Here is a 17129-nt window from a genome sequence, read left to right on the forward strand (position 1 = left end):
GCTTTGTCTTGGGTTTTCATCTCCACTGACCAGATGTGGATGAATGTGCTGACCCCACAACTTGCCCAGAGCACGCAACATGTCACAACAGTCCTGGAAGCTACTCTTGTGTCTGCAACCTAGGATTTGAATCCAGCAGTGGAAACATGAGCTTGCAGGGCCCAGGAGACATATGTGAAGGTCGGTGGGAAGGGTTTGTTAGGGAACCTGGTCCAAGTCTGCATGCAAAGACAACAGTGGTGGGTGAGGGGTCAGGATGTCTGGGCTGAGCTCAAGGACCTCATCTGCTAAGCTGATGCCAAAAATTGCTCATCCATTCACTCATGCACTCATTCAACAAATACTTCCTGAGCACCTACTATATGCCAGGCACTCTTCTAGAGCTGGTGGATACAGCACCAAATAACATAGGCAAAACGATTTGTTCTCCTAGAACTCATCATCTAGGGTTAAGGGAGATAGATAGCAAAATAAATGCATGGCCATATGTGTGCCAGGAGTATGTGAAATAAATAAAGATAAATAAGGCAGGAAAGGTGCATAGGCAGCACTGGGAGTAGGGGTCAACTTTTAGTAGAGAGAGTGGAAAGGAAAGGCCACACTGAAAAGTTGATATTTGAGAAAAGACGTGAAGGATATGAGGGAGTGAGATATTGGGTATCTGGGGAAGGGTGTTCCAGGAGGTGGGAACCGCAGATACAAAGGTCTGGAGGCAGGATCCCAGCCAAGGTGCTAACTAAGCTCTTCCGGACATGTACTCATTGTCTGCCCAACAACCTGATGGTATTGGTGGTGTTTTATGCCCATTTCATAGATGAGGAACCTGAGCCTCCATCGCGGTAAAACAACTCTTCCATGGTCAAATAGCTAGGAAGTAGGGGAGTCAGGATCTGAACTGGCCATCATTGACTTGAGTCCAAATTTCCAGACTCTGACTCAAGACCACCTGGGAAGCTGTCATCTAAGAAGTCCAGAACCAGACTGAACCTGATTTTAAATCCTGGTGTGCCTTTCACAGGCTGTGTGACTCTGCACAATTGTGATGCCTCAGTTTCCTCATCAGAAAAGTGGAAGTAATGTTAGTGTGCACCTCACAGGGCTGCCGTGAGCATTCCTCGAGCAGGTGCATGTAAGGGATCTTCCTCAGTGTCTGTCACAAAAACTCAACATATTAGCAGTAAATTTTTTATTTTAGCTAACAAGTACTTACCTCATACTTGTTAATCTCCAGACTCTGCTCTGAGTCCTTCACAGATGACACCTTATTCAATGCTCCAAACAACCCTATGGGGGAAGAACTATTATTATCCTTATCTGACAGATGCGGGCACTGAGACACACAGAGGTGAACTCTCTTGCCCAGTGCATTGTCAGCTCAGGGCCACCAGAACAAAACACTGCAGACAGGGTGGTTTCAACATTGAGATCTATTTTCCCTCCATTGTGGAGGCTGGAAGTCTGAGACCACAGCTGGGTTCTGGAGAGGGCCGTGCTCCTTGCTTCCAGATGACTGCCTTCATTCTGGGTCCTCATGGACAGTGAGCTCTGGTGTCTCTTTCTTTGTTTTAAGGGTACCAGTCCCATTTATATATGTTTATTTTTTTTGAGAGAGAGAGAGAGAGAGAGAGAGAGAGAGAGAATGCAGAAGATGTAGAGAGATAGGGAGAGAGAGAGGAAGAGAGTGGAGAGAGAGAGAATCCTAAGCAGGGCTCGAACTCACCAGCTGTGAGATCATGACCTGAACAGAAACCAAGAGTTGTATGCTCAATTGACTGAGCCACCCAGATGCTCCAGGGCATGAATCCCATCTTAAGACCTCATCAACTTAATCATCTTGTGAACTCCTTTTGTCCAGATACCGTCTCACCGTGTGGGGGATGTAACGTATCAATCTGGGGCACATATTTCAGTCCACAGCACCCAGTAACACACAGTCTATAGGGCCAGAGCCAAGCTTTGAGCCCAGGCTGTCCATGCTTTGCACCCCTCCACTTGGATGCCTCTCAGTCATTATTATTATTACTGATAACATAGTATTTCTTAGGGGGAGGAATTGAGATGTATCAAGGAACGGGGGCCAGGGAGTTCAAGGCTGAGGGAGCAAACAGTGAGCCTTCCTGGACCTACAGGTAATCAGTGAATCTGGATCAGGAATTACTAAGGGGTTAGCAAGGAAAGTTGAGTTAGGTGAGCTTAGGTGGGTCCAAACTCTCAGAGTCTCATGTGTTCTAAAGAGGAGTTTGGATTTTATCCCGAAGTGTGGAGAGCCTCATCAAAAGATTTGTGTGGGTCACATCCTGGCTCTTTGCACTTCCTTTCAGCAGTGTTTAAGAGGGTGCGAGCAGAGCCAGGGAGACCTGCTGGCTTCAGTCAGGATGGGGCTGTGCACTGCCATGGCCTCAGCGTCCTTTATCCTTTTGACTCAGCCTAGTTTTCTGCTTAGATGTGGACGAATGTGCCAGGAACTCAACTCTTTGTGGCCTCAGCTCAGTGTGTACCAACACCCTGGGGGAATACCATTGCTCCTGCCTGCCTGGGTTCTTTTCACCTGTTGAGTGGACCCCTGAGAAACCAGAGGATTTCAGATGTACAGGTAATGCTCCCAGCCATGCTGAGGACTTTTAATGGATGTCAACGTACCCTGAAGAGAGTGGCTTACAAACAACCCTTTCTGCTTGCTCATGATCCTGTGGGTTGACTGCATGGTTTTTGAAGGCGGGGGTGGGCACTATGATGGCACGAGGTCTAAAATGGCCTCACTTATATGGCTTGTAGTTGGTGCTTGGCTCTGGGTGGGAGCTCAGATAGGCCCTTCAGTTTTCCTCATGGGCCTGTCCACACCAAAATTTTGGATGGTTACTACTGCACTTGCAATCGAGGCTTTCTGGCCAACAATGGACCGATGCAGTTCAGGAACCCAGGAGTGACATGAAAAGTTGAGTACGCACCCCCTCAAGACCCTCCGCCATTTTGTAGGATAATCAGGTGGAAGCTGGCTGGGCAGTGGATGTACGTACTTTTTTGTGTCCCAAACGTTATTTTCTCTCCCTCTCCTTCCCTGCCTTCTTTCCATTCTTTTTCCATAGTGACAATGATTCCTGTTCACTAAAAATTCTAACCATTTGGAGCTGACATTAAGATGAAAATAGGAGTGAAAATCAATATCCAGAAATAAACCACTGATTTCATTTTGGGAAATCTTTTGGTTGTCCCTCCATGAAGGAAACAAGAACTTTTAACATTCGCTGAGCACCAGGCCCCCAGTGAAGGGATTTATGTGCATTTTTACATTAAATTGAGTGTAGGCATCCTGATGATCTCCACTGTACAGATGAGGACACTGAGGCTTGGAGTGCTGGAATGAGCTGTTCACGGCTGTGTGGTTGGGCTGGCCTCCAAACCAAGTCTTTCCAACTCTCACAGCAGTTTCTGAACCAAGTCAACTCTTTGCCACACTCTAGTTGTGCCGTGTTGGGGAAACGTATTTACCCTCTCTAGGCCTCAATGGTTCCATCTGCCGAATGAGCGTATAAGAGTACCGACCTCCAAGGACAGTTGGGAAAATTAAGTGCAATGAAGTACGTAGTGTGCTAGGCACATGTATGCTCCCAAGAGCTACTGCCTACATATGTAATGTAAATTGAAATAATCCCCAGAATGAGTGACATTCTGTGTCTCTAATTCTTGTGTTTATATCCCAATTCTCCCCTTGACAGTCAAGATCTGATTGTACCTCTGCCTAAGACCAGGGATCATTGAACTTTTTAATGCAAAGGGCCAAATAGTAAATATTTTGGAGGTTGCAAGCTGTGTGATCTCTGTCATGACCACTCAATACTCCAGTTGTAGTGCGAAAGCAGCCAAAGATGATACACAAATGAATGAATGTGTTTGTTGCAATAAAACTTTATTTATACCAACACGTGGTGGGCTGGATTTGGCCCATGAGCTCTAGTTCACTGGGTGCTGAATAAGGTTATTCATTTCTATTGTTATGGTATCCAGGGAGCCACTAATTTGCTTCATCTTGTGTACCAGATTGTATTTTCAAAGATGGTGGAAACAACGTCTTCCATGCTATATACCCTTCATTTTATGAATTTGTACTTCTTCCAGCAAGCAGTGGTGTCTTTGTTCCCTTCTCTAGAATCTGAGCCTGCTGGGACTCTGGGAGTGGTACTAGGTCATAAAGATACCATGCACCCCCTCCCTGTTCTCTTGAGATGCTCATTCTTGGGGCTTAGCTGCCATATGTGAGGAAGCCCAACCAGCCATGAAAAAGCAGCTGACCTGGAGAAGAACCAAGACCTCCAGCCCACAGCCCTGGTGGAGCAGCCAGCCCACGGCCAGCAGCAGATGCCAGCCTTGTGCGTATGCTGCCTTTAAAGTGGATCCTCTAGCCCCCACTTAAGCCAACTCAGCTGAGACTGCACGGAACAGAGACCAGCCATACTCACTGAACTCAACTCAAATGGCAGATACATTCATGAACAAAATGAATGACTGTCATTCTTTTGAGACATTCAGTTTTGATGTCTAAGTTTGATGTAGTTGAGTATCTCCCCAGGACTAGATAATGAAGAATTACTTGCAAAGGAGTTGAGGGACCCATAAAATTGAGTTGTCTTGGTGCCATGGGGAGGCCCAGCTCAAGTCTCCTCCAGCCCTGGTCACGTCGCCTAAACACTTGCTATGTACTTGTCATGCAAACACAACCTCAAGGCACGTCTCTTACAGCTCCTCCCAGAAAACTGTACTTCTAGACAGAAATCTGGAGCTGCTCCTGGACATCAAGATCAGATCACAGGAATGTTCACTCCACCTTTGTTTGAGGTAGTAAAACATTAGAAACAACTGATAACTGATGATGAAAACTGGAGTTGACATAAAGAATAAGGTAATGTGCTCCTTCGTTCAACAAATATCTATCGAATACTCACAATGTCTTAGGCACCAAACCGGAGACAAAGGCATAAAGGGGATGAAATCCTTGCTGTAGTATCCATTATCCTCTAGATGGGGAATATTGATTTCAACCCAAAATGAAAAACCGGGGTCTATCAGGACTACTGTAGCTTGCCAAATGACCCATGAGCTGTAACTCAAAGAGAAAGAAGGATTTGAGGTCTCCTGGATACCATAACAATAGAAATGAATAACCTTATTCAGCACCCAGTGAACTAGAGCTCATGGGCCAAATCCAGCCCACCACGTGTTGGTATAAATAAAGTTTTATTGCAACAAACACATTTATTCATTTGTGTATCATCTTTGGCTGCTTTCGCACTACAACTGGAGTATTGAGTGGTCATAACAGAGATCACACAGCTTGCAACCTCCAAAATATTTACTATTTGGAGTCGTTTCTGCTTCCATACAAATTTGAGAATAGTTTGTTCTAGCTCTGTGAAGAATACTCATGTTATTTTGACAGGGATTGCATTGCATGTGTAGATTTCTTTGGGTAGCATCAACATTTTAATATTTGTTCTTCCTATCTTTGGGCATGGAATGCTTTTCCATTTCTTTGTGTCTTCTTCATTTTCTTTCATATGCTGTCTATACTTTCCAACGTACAGATCTTTTAGCTCTTTGGTTACGTTTATTCCTAGGTATCTTATGATATTTGGTGCAATTGCAAATGGGATTGATTCATTGATTTCTCTTTCTGCCGCTTCATTATCGGTGTATTGAAATGCTAATGATTTCTGTATGCTGATCTCATCTTCTGTGAATTTGCTGAGTTCCTGTATCAGCTCTAGCAGATTTTTGGTGGTGTCTTTTGGGTTTCCCGCATAAAGTATCATGTCATGTGTGAAGAATGAAAGTTTGACCTCCTCCTTGTCAATTCGTATGCCTTTGATTTCTTTGTACTGTCTGATTGTTGAGGCTAGGAATTCCAGTGTTATGTTTAACAACAATGGTGAGTGTGGACATCCCTGTCATATTCCTGACCTTAGGCAGAAAGCTCTCAGTTTTTCCCCATTGAAAATGAGGGAAATGAGCTGTGGGTCATTTGTATGTAGCCTTTATGATGTTGAGCTATGTTCCTCCTATCCTGACTTTCTGGAGGGTTTTTATCAAAAAAGATGCTGTATTTTCTCAAATGCTTTGTCTGCATCTATTGAGAGGATCATGTGGCTCTTATCCTTTCTTTTATTAACGTGATGTATCAAGTTGAATGATTTTCAGATATTGCACCAGCCCTGCAGCCCAGGAGGAAATCCTACTTTATCGCAGTATATAATTCTTTTAATGTATTGTTGGATTTGATCCGCCAGTATCTTGTTGAGAATGTTTACATCCATGTTCATCAGGGGAACTGGTCTGTAATTCTCTTTTTCAGTGGGTCTTTACCTGGTTTTGGAATCAAGGAAATGCTGGCCTCCTAGAATGAGTTTGGAAGTTTTCTTCCATTTCTATTTTTTTGAATAGCTTCAAAAGAATAGATTTAACTCTTCTTTAAATGTTTGATAGAATTCTCCTGGGAAGCCATCTGGCCCTGGAACCTTGTTTATTGGCGGATTTTTGATTACTGATTCAGTTTCTTTACTGACTATGGGTCTGTTCAAATTTTCTATTTCCTCCTGTTTCAGTTTTGGTAGTTTATATGTTTCTAGGAATTTATCCATTTCTTCTAGGTTGCCCAATTTGTTGGCATACACTATCTCATAATATTCTCTTATTATGGTTTGTATTTCTGCGGTGTTGGTTGTGGTCTCTCTTCTTTCATTTGTGATTTTATTTATTTGGGTCCTTTCCTTTTTCTTTTTGATGAGTCTGGCTAGGGGTTTTTCAGTTTTGTTAACTGTTTCAAAAAACCAGCTCCTAGTTTCATTAATCTGTTCTACCGGCTTTTTCAATTTCAATATAATTGATATCTGCTCTAATCTTTATTATTTTCCTTCATCTGCTGGTTTTGGGCTTTATTTACTGTTCTTTTTCTAGTCCCCTTAGGTGTGAGATTAGGTTGTGTATTTGAGACCTTTCTTCCTTCTTTAGGAAGGCCTGGATTGCTATATACTTCTGTCTTATGACCACCTTTACTGCATCCCAGACATTTTAGACTGTTGTGTTTTCATTTGCATTGGTTTCCATATACTTTTTAATTTCTTTTTTAATTTCTTGGTTAACCCATTCGTTCTTTAATAGGATGTTCTTTAACCTCCAAGTATTGGTAGTTTTTCCACATTTTTTCTTATGGTTGATTTCAGGTTTCATAGCATTGTGGTCTGAAACTACACGTGGTATGATCTCGATCTTTTCATACTTGCAGATGGCTGATTTGTGATCCATCCTGGAGAATGTACCATGTACACTTGAGAAGAATGTATATTCTACCTTTAGGATAAAATGTTCTAAATACGTCTGTTAAGTCCATCTGGTCCAGTGTGTCATTCAAAGGCATTGTTTCCTTGCTAATTTTCTGCTTAGATGATGTGTCCATTGCCATAAGTGGGGTGTTAAAGCCCCTTACTATTATGGTATTATTATCAGTGAGTTTCTTTATATGTGTGATTAATTGATTTACATGTCTGGCTGCTGTCAAGTTGGGGGCATAAAATTTCCCAATTGTTAGATCTTATTGGTGGATAGACCCCTTCATTATGATATAATGCCCTTCTTCATCTCTTGTTACAGTCTTTATTTTAAAATCTAGTTTGTATGATGTACGTATGGCTACTCCAGCTTTCTTTTGACATCTATCAGCTTGATAGATGGTTACCCATCCCCTCGCTTTCAATCTGCACGTGCTCTTGGGTCTAAAATAAATCTCTTGTAGGCAGCATATAGGTGGATGTTGTTTTTCTTATCCATTCTGATACTGTCTTTTCATTGGAGCATTTAGACCATTACGTTCAGAGGGATTATTGAAAGATATGAACTTAGTGCCATTGTGTTGCCTACGGTTGGTGTTTCTGGTGATACTCTCTTTCTAGTCTTTGTTGCTCTTGGTCTTTTTGTTTTGATTTTCTCCCCTCAAAGAGTACCTCTTAAAATTTCTTGCAGGGCTGGCTCAGTGGTCACAAACTCCTTTAGTTTATGGTTGTCTGGGAAAGTCTTTATCTCTCCTTCTATTCTGAATGACAGCCTTGCTGGATAAAGAATTCTTAGCTGCATATTTTTCCCACATTGAATACATCCTGCCACTGCTTTCTGGCCTGCCAGATTGTTGTGAACAGATCTGCTGTGAACCTCATCTGTCTTCCCTTGTAAGTTAAGGACTTTTGTACTCTTGCTAGTTCCATGATTCTTTCCTTGTCTGTGTATTTTGTGAATTTGACTGTGACATGACTTAGTGATGGTTGGGTTTTGTTGAATCTAATGGGAGTTCTCTGTGCTTCTTGGACTTTGATGTCTGTGTCCTTCCCCAGATTAGGGAAGTTTTAAGCTATAATTTGCTCACATAAACCTTCTGCCCCCTTTTCTCTTTCTTCATCTTCTGGGACTCCTTGTTACAAATGTTATTCCTCTTGAGTAAGTTGCTGAGTTTTCTAAGTCTTGCATTGCAATCTTTTGCCTTTGTTTCCCTTTCTTTTTTTCTTTTATTCTTATTTTTAAAATTTACATCCACGTTGTAGCGTATAGTGCCACAATGATCTCAGGACTAGATTCCTTAATGCCCCTTACATTGAGTCCATCCTCCCTCCTACAACCCCTCCAGTAACCCACTGATTGTTCTCCATATTTGAGAGTCTCTTACGTTTTGTCTCCCTCTCTGTTTTTATATTATTTTTGCTTCCCTTCCCTTATGTTCATCTGTTTTGTATCTTAAAGTCCTCATATGAATGAAGTCATATGATATTTGTGTTTCTCTGACTAATTTCGCTTAGCATAATACCCTCTAGTTCCATCCACATAGTTGCAAATGGCAAGATTTTATTCTTTTTGATTGTCGAGAAATACTCCATTGTGTGTGTGTGTATACACCACATCTTCTTTATCCATTCATCCATTGATGGACATTTACGCTCTTTCCACTCTTTGGCTATTATTGATAGTGCTGCTATCAACATTGGGGTGAATGTGCCCCTACAAAACAGCATACCTGTATCCCTTGGATAAATACCTAGTAGTGCAATTTCTGAGCCATAGGGTAGTTCTATTTTTAATTGTTTTCCAGAGTGGCTGCACCAGCTTGCATTCCCACCAGCAGTTCAAAAGAGATCCTCTCTCTCTGCATCCTTGCCAACATCTGTTGTTGCCAGAGTTGTTAATGTTAGCCATTCTGGCAGGTGTGAGGTGGTATCTCATTGTGGTTTTGATTTGTATTGCCCTGATGATGAGTGATGTTGAACATGTTTTCATGTGTCGGTTGGCCATCTGGATGTGTTCTCTGGAGAAGTGTCTATTCATGTCTTTTGCCCATTTCTTCACTGGATTATTTGTTTTTTGGGGTGTTGCGTTTGATCAGTTCTCTATAGATTTTGGATACTAACCCTTTATCTGATATGTCATTTGCAAATATCTTCTCCCATTCCGTTGGTTGCCTTTTAGTTTTGCTGATTGTTTCCTTCGCTGCACAGAAGTTTTTTTTTATTTTGATGAGGTCCCAATAGCTCATTTTTGCTTTTGTTTCCCTTGCCTCCAGAGATGTGTTGAGTAAGAAATTGCTGTGGCCGAGGTCAAAGAGGTTTTTGCCTGCTTTCTCCTCGAGGTTTTTTTCTCCTTGAGGATTTTGATGGCTTCTTGTCTTACATTTAGGTCTTTCATCCATTTTGAGTTTATTTTTGTGCATGGTGTAAAAAAGTGGTCCAGGTTCATTCTTCTGCATGTCGCTGTCCAGTTTTCCCAGCACCACTTAGTGAAGAGACTGTCTTTATTCCATTGGATATTCTTTCCTGCTTTGTCAAAGGTTAGTTAGCCATACGTTTGTGGGTCCATTTTTGGGTTCTCTATTCTGTTCCATTGATCTGAGAGTCTGTTTTTGTGCCAGTACCATACTGTGTTGATGATTAAAGCTTTGTGATACAGCTTGAAGTCCGGGATTGTGATGCCTCCTGCTTTGGTTTTCTTTTTCAGGATTGCTTTGGCTATTCGGGGTCCTTTCTGGTTCCATACAAATTTTAGGATGGTTTGTCCTAGCTCTGTGAAGAATGCTGGTGTTATTTTGATAGGGATTGCATTGAATACATAGGTTGCTTTGGGTAGTAATGATTTTTAACAATATTTGTTCTTCCAATCCAGGAGCATGGAATATTTTTCCATTTTTTTCTGTCTTCTTTAATTTCTTTCATAAATTTTCTATAGTTCAGTGTATATATTTTTCACCTCTTGGTTAGATTTATTCCTAGATATTTTATGGGTGTAGGTGCAATCGTAAATGGAATCGATTCCTTGATTTCTCTTTGTGTTGCCTCATTGTTGGTAAATAGGAATGCCACGGATTTCTGTGCATTGGTTTTATGTCCTGCAACTTTGCTGAATTCATGGACCAGATCTAGCAGTTTTTTGGTGGAATTTTTGGGTTTTCCATATAGAGTATCCTATCATATGCGAAGAGTGAAAGTTTCATCTCCTCCTGGCTGATTTGGATGCCTTTTATTTCTTCGTGTTGTCTGATTACTGAGGCTAAGACTTCCAATACTGTGTTGAATAACAGTGGCGAGAGTGGACATCCCTGTCTTTTTCCTGACCTTAGGGGGTAAGCTCTCAGTTTTTCACCATTAAGGATATTAGCATTGGGTCTTTTGTATATGGCTTTTATGATCTGGAGGTATGGTCCTTCTATCCCTACTATCTTGAGGGTTCTTGTCAAGAAAGCATGCTGTATTTTGCCAAATGCTTTCTCTGCATCTATTGAGAGGATCATATGGCTCCTGTTCTTTCTTTTATTGATGTGATGAATCACATTGATTGTTTTGTGGATATTGAACGAGCCCTGCATCCCAGGTATGAATCCCACTTGGTGGTGGTGAATAATTTTTTTAACGTGTTGTTGGATCCAGTTGGCTAATATCTTGTTGAGGATTTTTGCATCCATGTTCACCAGGAAAATTAGTCAATAGTTCTCCTTTTTTGTGGGGTCTTTGTCTGGTTTTGGAATCAAGGTAATGCTGGCTTCATAGAAAGAGTTTCGAAATTTTCCTTTCATTTCTAATTTTTGGAACAGCTTCAAGAGAATAGGTGTTAACTCTTCCTTAAATGTTTGGTAGAATTCCCCTGGAAAGCCATCTGACCCTGGACTCTTGTTTTGGGGGGAGATTTTTGTATTACTAATTTGATTTCTTTGCTGGTTATGGGTCTGTTCAAATTTTCTATTTCTTCCTGTTTCAGTTTTGGTAATTTATATGTTTCTAGGAATTTGTCCATGTCTTCCAGCGTACCCATTTTATTGGCATATAATTGCTCATAATATTCTCTTATTATTGTTTGCATTTCTGCTGCATTGGTTGTGATCTGTCTTTTTTCCTTCTTGATTTTATTTATTTGGGTCCTTTTTCTTTTTGATCAAAGTGGCTAGTGGTTTATCAATTTTGTTAATTCTTTCAAAGCACCAGTTTCTGGTTTCATTGATCTGTTCTACCGTTTTTTTGTTTGTTTGTTTGTTTTTGTTTTTTTGGCTCCAATAGCATTGTTTTCTGCTCTAACCTTTATTATTTCCCATTTACTACTGTGTTTTGGTTTTATTTGTTGTGGTTTTTCCAGCTCTTTAAGGTGTAAGTTTAGGTTGTATGCCTGAGACCCTTCTTCCCTCTTTAGAAAGGCCTGGATTGCTGTATACTTTCCTCCTATGACCACCTTTGCTGCGTCCCAGAGGTTTGGGGCTGTGGTGTTATCATTTTCATTGGCTTCCATGTACTTTTAATTTCCTCTTTAACTGTTGGTTAGCCCATTCGTTCTTTAGTAGGATGTTCTTTAGCCTCCAAATATTTGTTACCTTTCCAAATTTTCTTGTGGTTGATTTCAAGTTTCATAGCGTTGTGGTCTGAAAATATGCATGGTATCATGTCGATCATTTTGTACTTGTTGAGGGCTGATTTGTGTCCCAGTATGTGATCTGTTCTAGAGAACATTCCATGTGCACTGGAGAAGAATGTATATTCTGCTTCTTTAGGATGAATGTTCTGAATATATTTGTTACATCCATCTGGTCCAGTGTCATTCAAAGTCATTGTTTCCTTGTTGATTTTCTGATTAGACGATCTGTCCATTGTTGTCAGTGGGGTGTTGAGTTCCCCTACTATTATGGTATTATTATCAATGAGTTTCTTTATGTTTGAGTTTAATTGATTTATACATTTGGGTGTTTCACATTTGGAACATAAATGTTTACAATTGTTAGGTATTCTTGGTGGGTAGAACCCTTCATTATGATGTAATGCCCTTCTTCATCTCTTGTTACAGCCTTTATTTTAAAATATAAATTCTCTGATTTATGTATGGCTACTCTGGCTTTCTTTTGGCGACCATTAGCATGATAGATGGCTCTCCATGCCTTTACTTTCAATCTGCAGGTGTCTTTAGGTCTAAAGTGTGTCTCTTGTAAATAGCATATATATATATATGGGTCTTGTTTTTTTATCCATTCTGTTACCCATTGTCTTTTGATTGGAGCATTTAGTCCATTGACGTTTAGAGTGATTCCTGAAAGATATGAATTTATTGCCATTATGTTTCTTGTAGAGGTGGAGTGTTTGGTGGTGTTCTCTGGTCCTTTCTAGTCAATGTTGCTTTTGGTTCTATTTATTTATTCATTCATTCATTCATTCATTCATTCATTGATATTATTTTTTCTACCTTTTCTCCCCTCAGAGAGTCCTCCTTCAAATTTCGTGCAGGGCTAGTTTAGTGATCATGAACTCCTTTAATTTTTGTTTGTCTGGGAAACTTTTTACCTCTCCTTCTATTTGAATGCCAGCCTTCCTGGATAAAGAATTCTTGGCTGCGTATTTCTCTGATTCAGCACACTGAATGTATCCTGCCGCTCCCTTCTGGCCTGCCAAGTTTCTGTGGATAGGTGTGCTGCAAACCTGATCTGTCTTCCCTTGTAGGTTAAGGACTTTTTGTCCCTTGCTGCTTTCATGATTCTTTCCTTGCCTGAGTGTTTTGTGAATTTGACTGTGATATACGTTGTTGATGGTTGGTTTTTGTTGAATCTAATTGGAGTCCTCTGTGCTTCCTGAATTTTGATGTCTGTGTCTTTCCCAGGTGAGGAAAGTTTTCTTCTATGATTTGTTCACATAAACTCTTCTACCCAAGTTTCTCTCTCTTCATCTTCTGGGACCCCTATGATTCTGATGTTGTTCCTTTTTAGTGAGTCACTGATTTCTCTAATTCTTAAATTGTACCCTTTTGCCTTAGTCTCTCTCTTTTTTTCTGCTTCATTGTTCTCCATAAGTTTCTCCTCTATATTGCTGATTTGCTGCTCTGCTTCATCCATCCCTGCTGCCATGGCATGCATTGGAGATTGCAGCTCAGTTATAGCATTTTTTAATTATTCCTGACTAGATTTACTTCTTTTATCTCCACAGAAAGGAATTCTAATCTATTTTCGACTCCAGCTAGTATTATTATCGTGATTCTAAATTCTTGTTCTGACATCTTGCTTGTATCTGCGTTGGTTTAGTCCCTGGCTGTCATTTCTTCCTGCTCTTTCTGTTGGGGTGAATTCCTTCATTGTCATTTTGAAGATAGAAAGAAATTAATGAGGTAAACAAAATTTAAAATTAAAAAAATTAAATTAAAACACATTAAAAACAACACACACGCATACATAAAAATCAAATAAATGATGCAAGATCTAGTTGTGTTTGTGGTCTGGGTATTGAAAGGGGCTTGATAGATTAGAGAGAAAAAAGGGAAAAAGAAAGGGAAACGTTTGAAAATTTGAGAAAATGAAAACAATGAAATAGAATAAAATGAAATGATAAAAGTAAAATAGAATTTGAAAAATTTATACAAAACTAAAAAATATAGTAGACAAAATTAAAGAAAAATATTTTTAATAAAATTGAAAATAAAAAGAAATTTTTTTCTCTTCCTATATTCAAGAAAACGACAGAAAGAAAAGAAAATTGAATAGATGGACCAGCAGACAGAGTGTAATATGATTGAAATTACATCGTTTTCCCCTAGAAGTCAAACTACGAAGCACTTTATAGTGTGTAAACTAAGCAGGTGGAGAGACTTATGGTTCCTAAAGAGTGAGGTTGACCCAGTTGGGTGGGGCTTGGTGTAATGGCTCTGTTCTCCACTAGGTGGCGCTGCTTAGCTTACTGGTGTGGATTGTTGTGGCGCTTGTAGGTGTGTATGCGCATGCACAGCAGGGGTGAAAATGGCATCACCCAGGTACCCAGTCTCTAGTATCAGAACTCTTTTCTCCGCAGCCAGCAATCGTGTACCCTTCCTTTGTCTCTGGCTTCCATCTGCTCCTTGCTTTTACATTGTCTGTGACCAAGCCATCAGGCTGCAGGTGGCACCTCCCTCCTGAGTTTTACCTCAGATGCAGCTGTTTTTTCCTGACCCCTTACTTCTGACAGACTGTGGCATTGTCCTGGTCAGACTTTGTGTGGGAGGAACTCATTGAGCAATGGCCGGGTGCTGGCCACACCCAGGAACGTTCTCGGGACCATGCTGCTGCTGATGCCCAGAGACTGACTGGGTGGCAACCTGCCCCAGAAAATGTTCACGTGATCGTGTAGCAGCAGCCGTTCAGGGATTATGGAAAATCACAGCACACATCTGGCACCAGGCTTTACCCTTAACGACCTTGTTCTAGCACCAAGAATGTAGTTGTTTTCTGGGGTCTGCTGGGACCTCTGGGGTCTGCTGGGGTGGCCACACGGACTCTACCAAATATTCTCCCAGGAGGGGAACCACCTCTCCTTGTATGGCATGGGGACTTCACTCTGCTCCTGAGGATTCGCCCATCCCACCAGAGTACCCAGGTATTGAGCTAGAGTTTCACACCATGGCCCTGTTGTTTATAGAGTCTCAGTGAGATTTAAACCCTCTCCTTTCTCCTTTCTGCCTTTTTTGTTCAGTCCCTGCAGCTGTTTCCCCTTTTCCAGTTTCTCTCCAGTTATTTGGGGGGGGGGGTGTCTTTTCCCATACTATCCACGCATCTCTGTCCTCTCTCTGCAAGCAAAAATGGCGCCCTACCCTCCAAGTCTTCTCTCTCCCCAGTTTACCTCTCCGAGCCATGTACCTGTTGAGTTGTGTGGTCCAGGTTGTGCAGATTGTTGTGTTAATCCTCAAGTAAGATTTCTAGGTGTGCAGGATGGTTTAGTGTTGATCTGGCTGTATTTCATGGGTGTGAGACACAAAAAAACTTCCATGCTGTTCCACCACCCTGGATCCTCCTCTGTTTCCCTCTTTTTATTTGCTTCATGAGTTTCCATAATTTTATCTTCTGTATCCCTGATTCACTGTTCTGCTTCATCCATCCTCACCATCATAGCATCCATTTGAAACTGCATCTCAGTTACAGCATTTTTCATTTTGAACTGACTAGATATTAGTTATTTTATCTCTGCAGAAAGGGATTCTCTGGTGTCTTCTATGCTTTCTTCAACCCTAGCTAAATCGTGGTTTTAAATTCTAACTCAGATTTCTTACTTATGTCTGTGTTGATTAAATCCCTGCGTGTCCTTTCTTCTATCTTTTGGGGTGAATTCCTCCATCTTGTCATTTTGGAGGAAGAAAAAAAGTAATAAAATAAAGAATAAAAATTTGAAAATTAAAAACAAAAGAAAAAATCAAATAAAGTAAGCTAGATTCTAAGTGTGTTTTGATCTGCTTGTTGAGAGAATCTTGATAGAGAAGGAAAAAGAAGTTAAAATTTTGTTTAAATTTAAATAATAAAATAGAGTAAAGTAGAATAGAATAAAAAAATTTGCTCTTTCTGTATTCAAGAAAGACAACGTAAAGAATGATAAAAGAAAATAACATAAAGTAAAACAGAAGCAGAGACAAAAACAGATAAGCAAGGAAACAAAATAAAACCCAAGTGAAGCTAGATCTGGTTTCCCTTAGAACTGAAACTTTGAAGCACACCGTACTGTGTAGAGTAAGTGGGTGGAAAGGATTTGTACTGGCCTTCTAGGGGATATGCCTGGAGGGCGCAGGTGGGTAATGGTCCGTGTAACAGTTCCATTTTTCACTTGGTGGCACTGCCTGGCTCACTGGACTGAATCAGTGTGAGTGTGCTAGAGGTGAAAATGGCTTCACCCTGCTCTCTTGTCTCTGGCGTGGGAATTTTGCACCATCACAGATATGTGATCAAGCACAACTTCCTTTGTCTCAGGCCTCTGTCCACTCCCCACCTCTACCCTGTACATGCCCAAGCTGTCTGCCTGCCAGGTGGCACCTCCCTCCTTATCTCCAATGGGTCTGGTTTTCAAAACCCCACAACTCAGAGACCCCAGGTCTTGGACCTGTGCTGATTTTATGGGGGAAGGTCTTGCAGAGCAATGGCCAGGTATCAACTTGTCCCAGAAAATGTGTGCATGGTAGCAAAGTGACAGAGGCTCAGAGTTTACGGTAAATCACAACACACAACTGGTGCCAGGTTTTGCTGCAATCAGCTGTTCTCTTTGGCCCAATATCAGTAAACATGGCAGCTCTCTGGGACCCGCTGGGACGTTTGCCCACGGGAGGCTGATTGCCACTACCATACACACTCCAACCAGGGAAACTGCTTCTCCCCATATGGCACACAGGTCCCTCAGACCATGGTGCCTTCTCTCAGGGATTTACTTTGCTTCCTCCCTGGAGCACCACCAGGCACTGAGCACTGAAACATCAGTTTCTGCACTAGACTGTTTATAGAAAACTGGAAGTACTGCAACCCTCTGCCTTTTTCCCATCAATGGTTTTGAGGAACAGATTTCTTATCCAGTCCACTGTGAGTGGTTTCATTCTTTCTCACATTCTCTCCAGCTACTTTCAGGGGGAGTGCTTTTCTTGCATGACTCTAATGTGCGAAACTCCCCTTTTCTCTTTCTTTCTCTATCCTCTGTCTATAAAATCATCTCCCTACCCTCCGCACAACCTTGGCTTTTCTCACCCCCAATGCAGCTCTCCACACCATATTCCTTTCAGGTTCTTTTGCTCAAATTGTGCAGATTTTCGTGTTAATCCTCAGATCAATTTCCTAGGTGTTCAAATGGATTGATGCTGAACTA

At 41.2% G+C, this 17129-nt stretch overlaps 1 protein-coding gene across 3 annotated transcripts in view; it reads left to right on the forward strand.

Moving 5' to 3' along the window:
- Nucleotides 1-41: 41 nt before the first annotated feature.
- LOC109253957 (adhesion G protein-coupled receptor E1) overlaps nucleotides 42-17129 on the forward strand; it is an 87393-nt gene continuing 70305 nt past the window's right edge. For all 3 annotated transcript variants that reach the window (XM_053897429.1, XM_053897430.1, XM_053897431.1), the window contains exons 1-2: nucleotides 42-180; nucleotides 2444-2593. In XM_053897429.1, the coding sequence (XP_053753404.1) occupies nucleotides 147-180; nucleotides 2444-2593 (184 nt within the window). In that variant the 5' untranslated portion in view covers nucleotides 42-146. The remainder of the gene's footprint in view (nucleotides 181-2443; nucleotides 2594-17129) is intronic.

Source organism: Panthera pardus, unplaced genomic scaffold (assembly GCF_024362965.1).
Source record: "Panthera pardus isolate Hobbes unplaced genomic scaffold, ASM2436296v1 HiC_scaffold_8, whole genome shotgun sequence".
Lineage (NCBI taxonomy): Eukaryota > Metazoa > Chordata > Mammalia > Carnivora > Felidae > Panthera > Panthera pardus.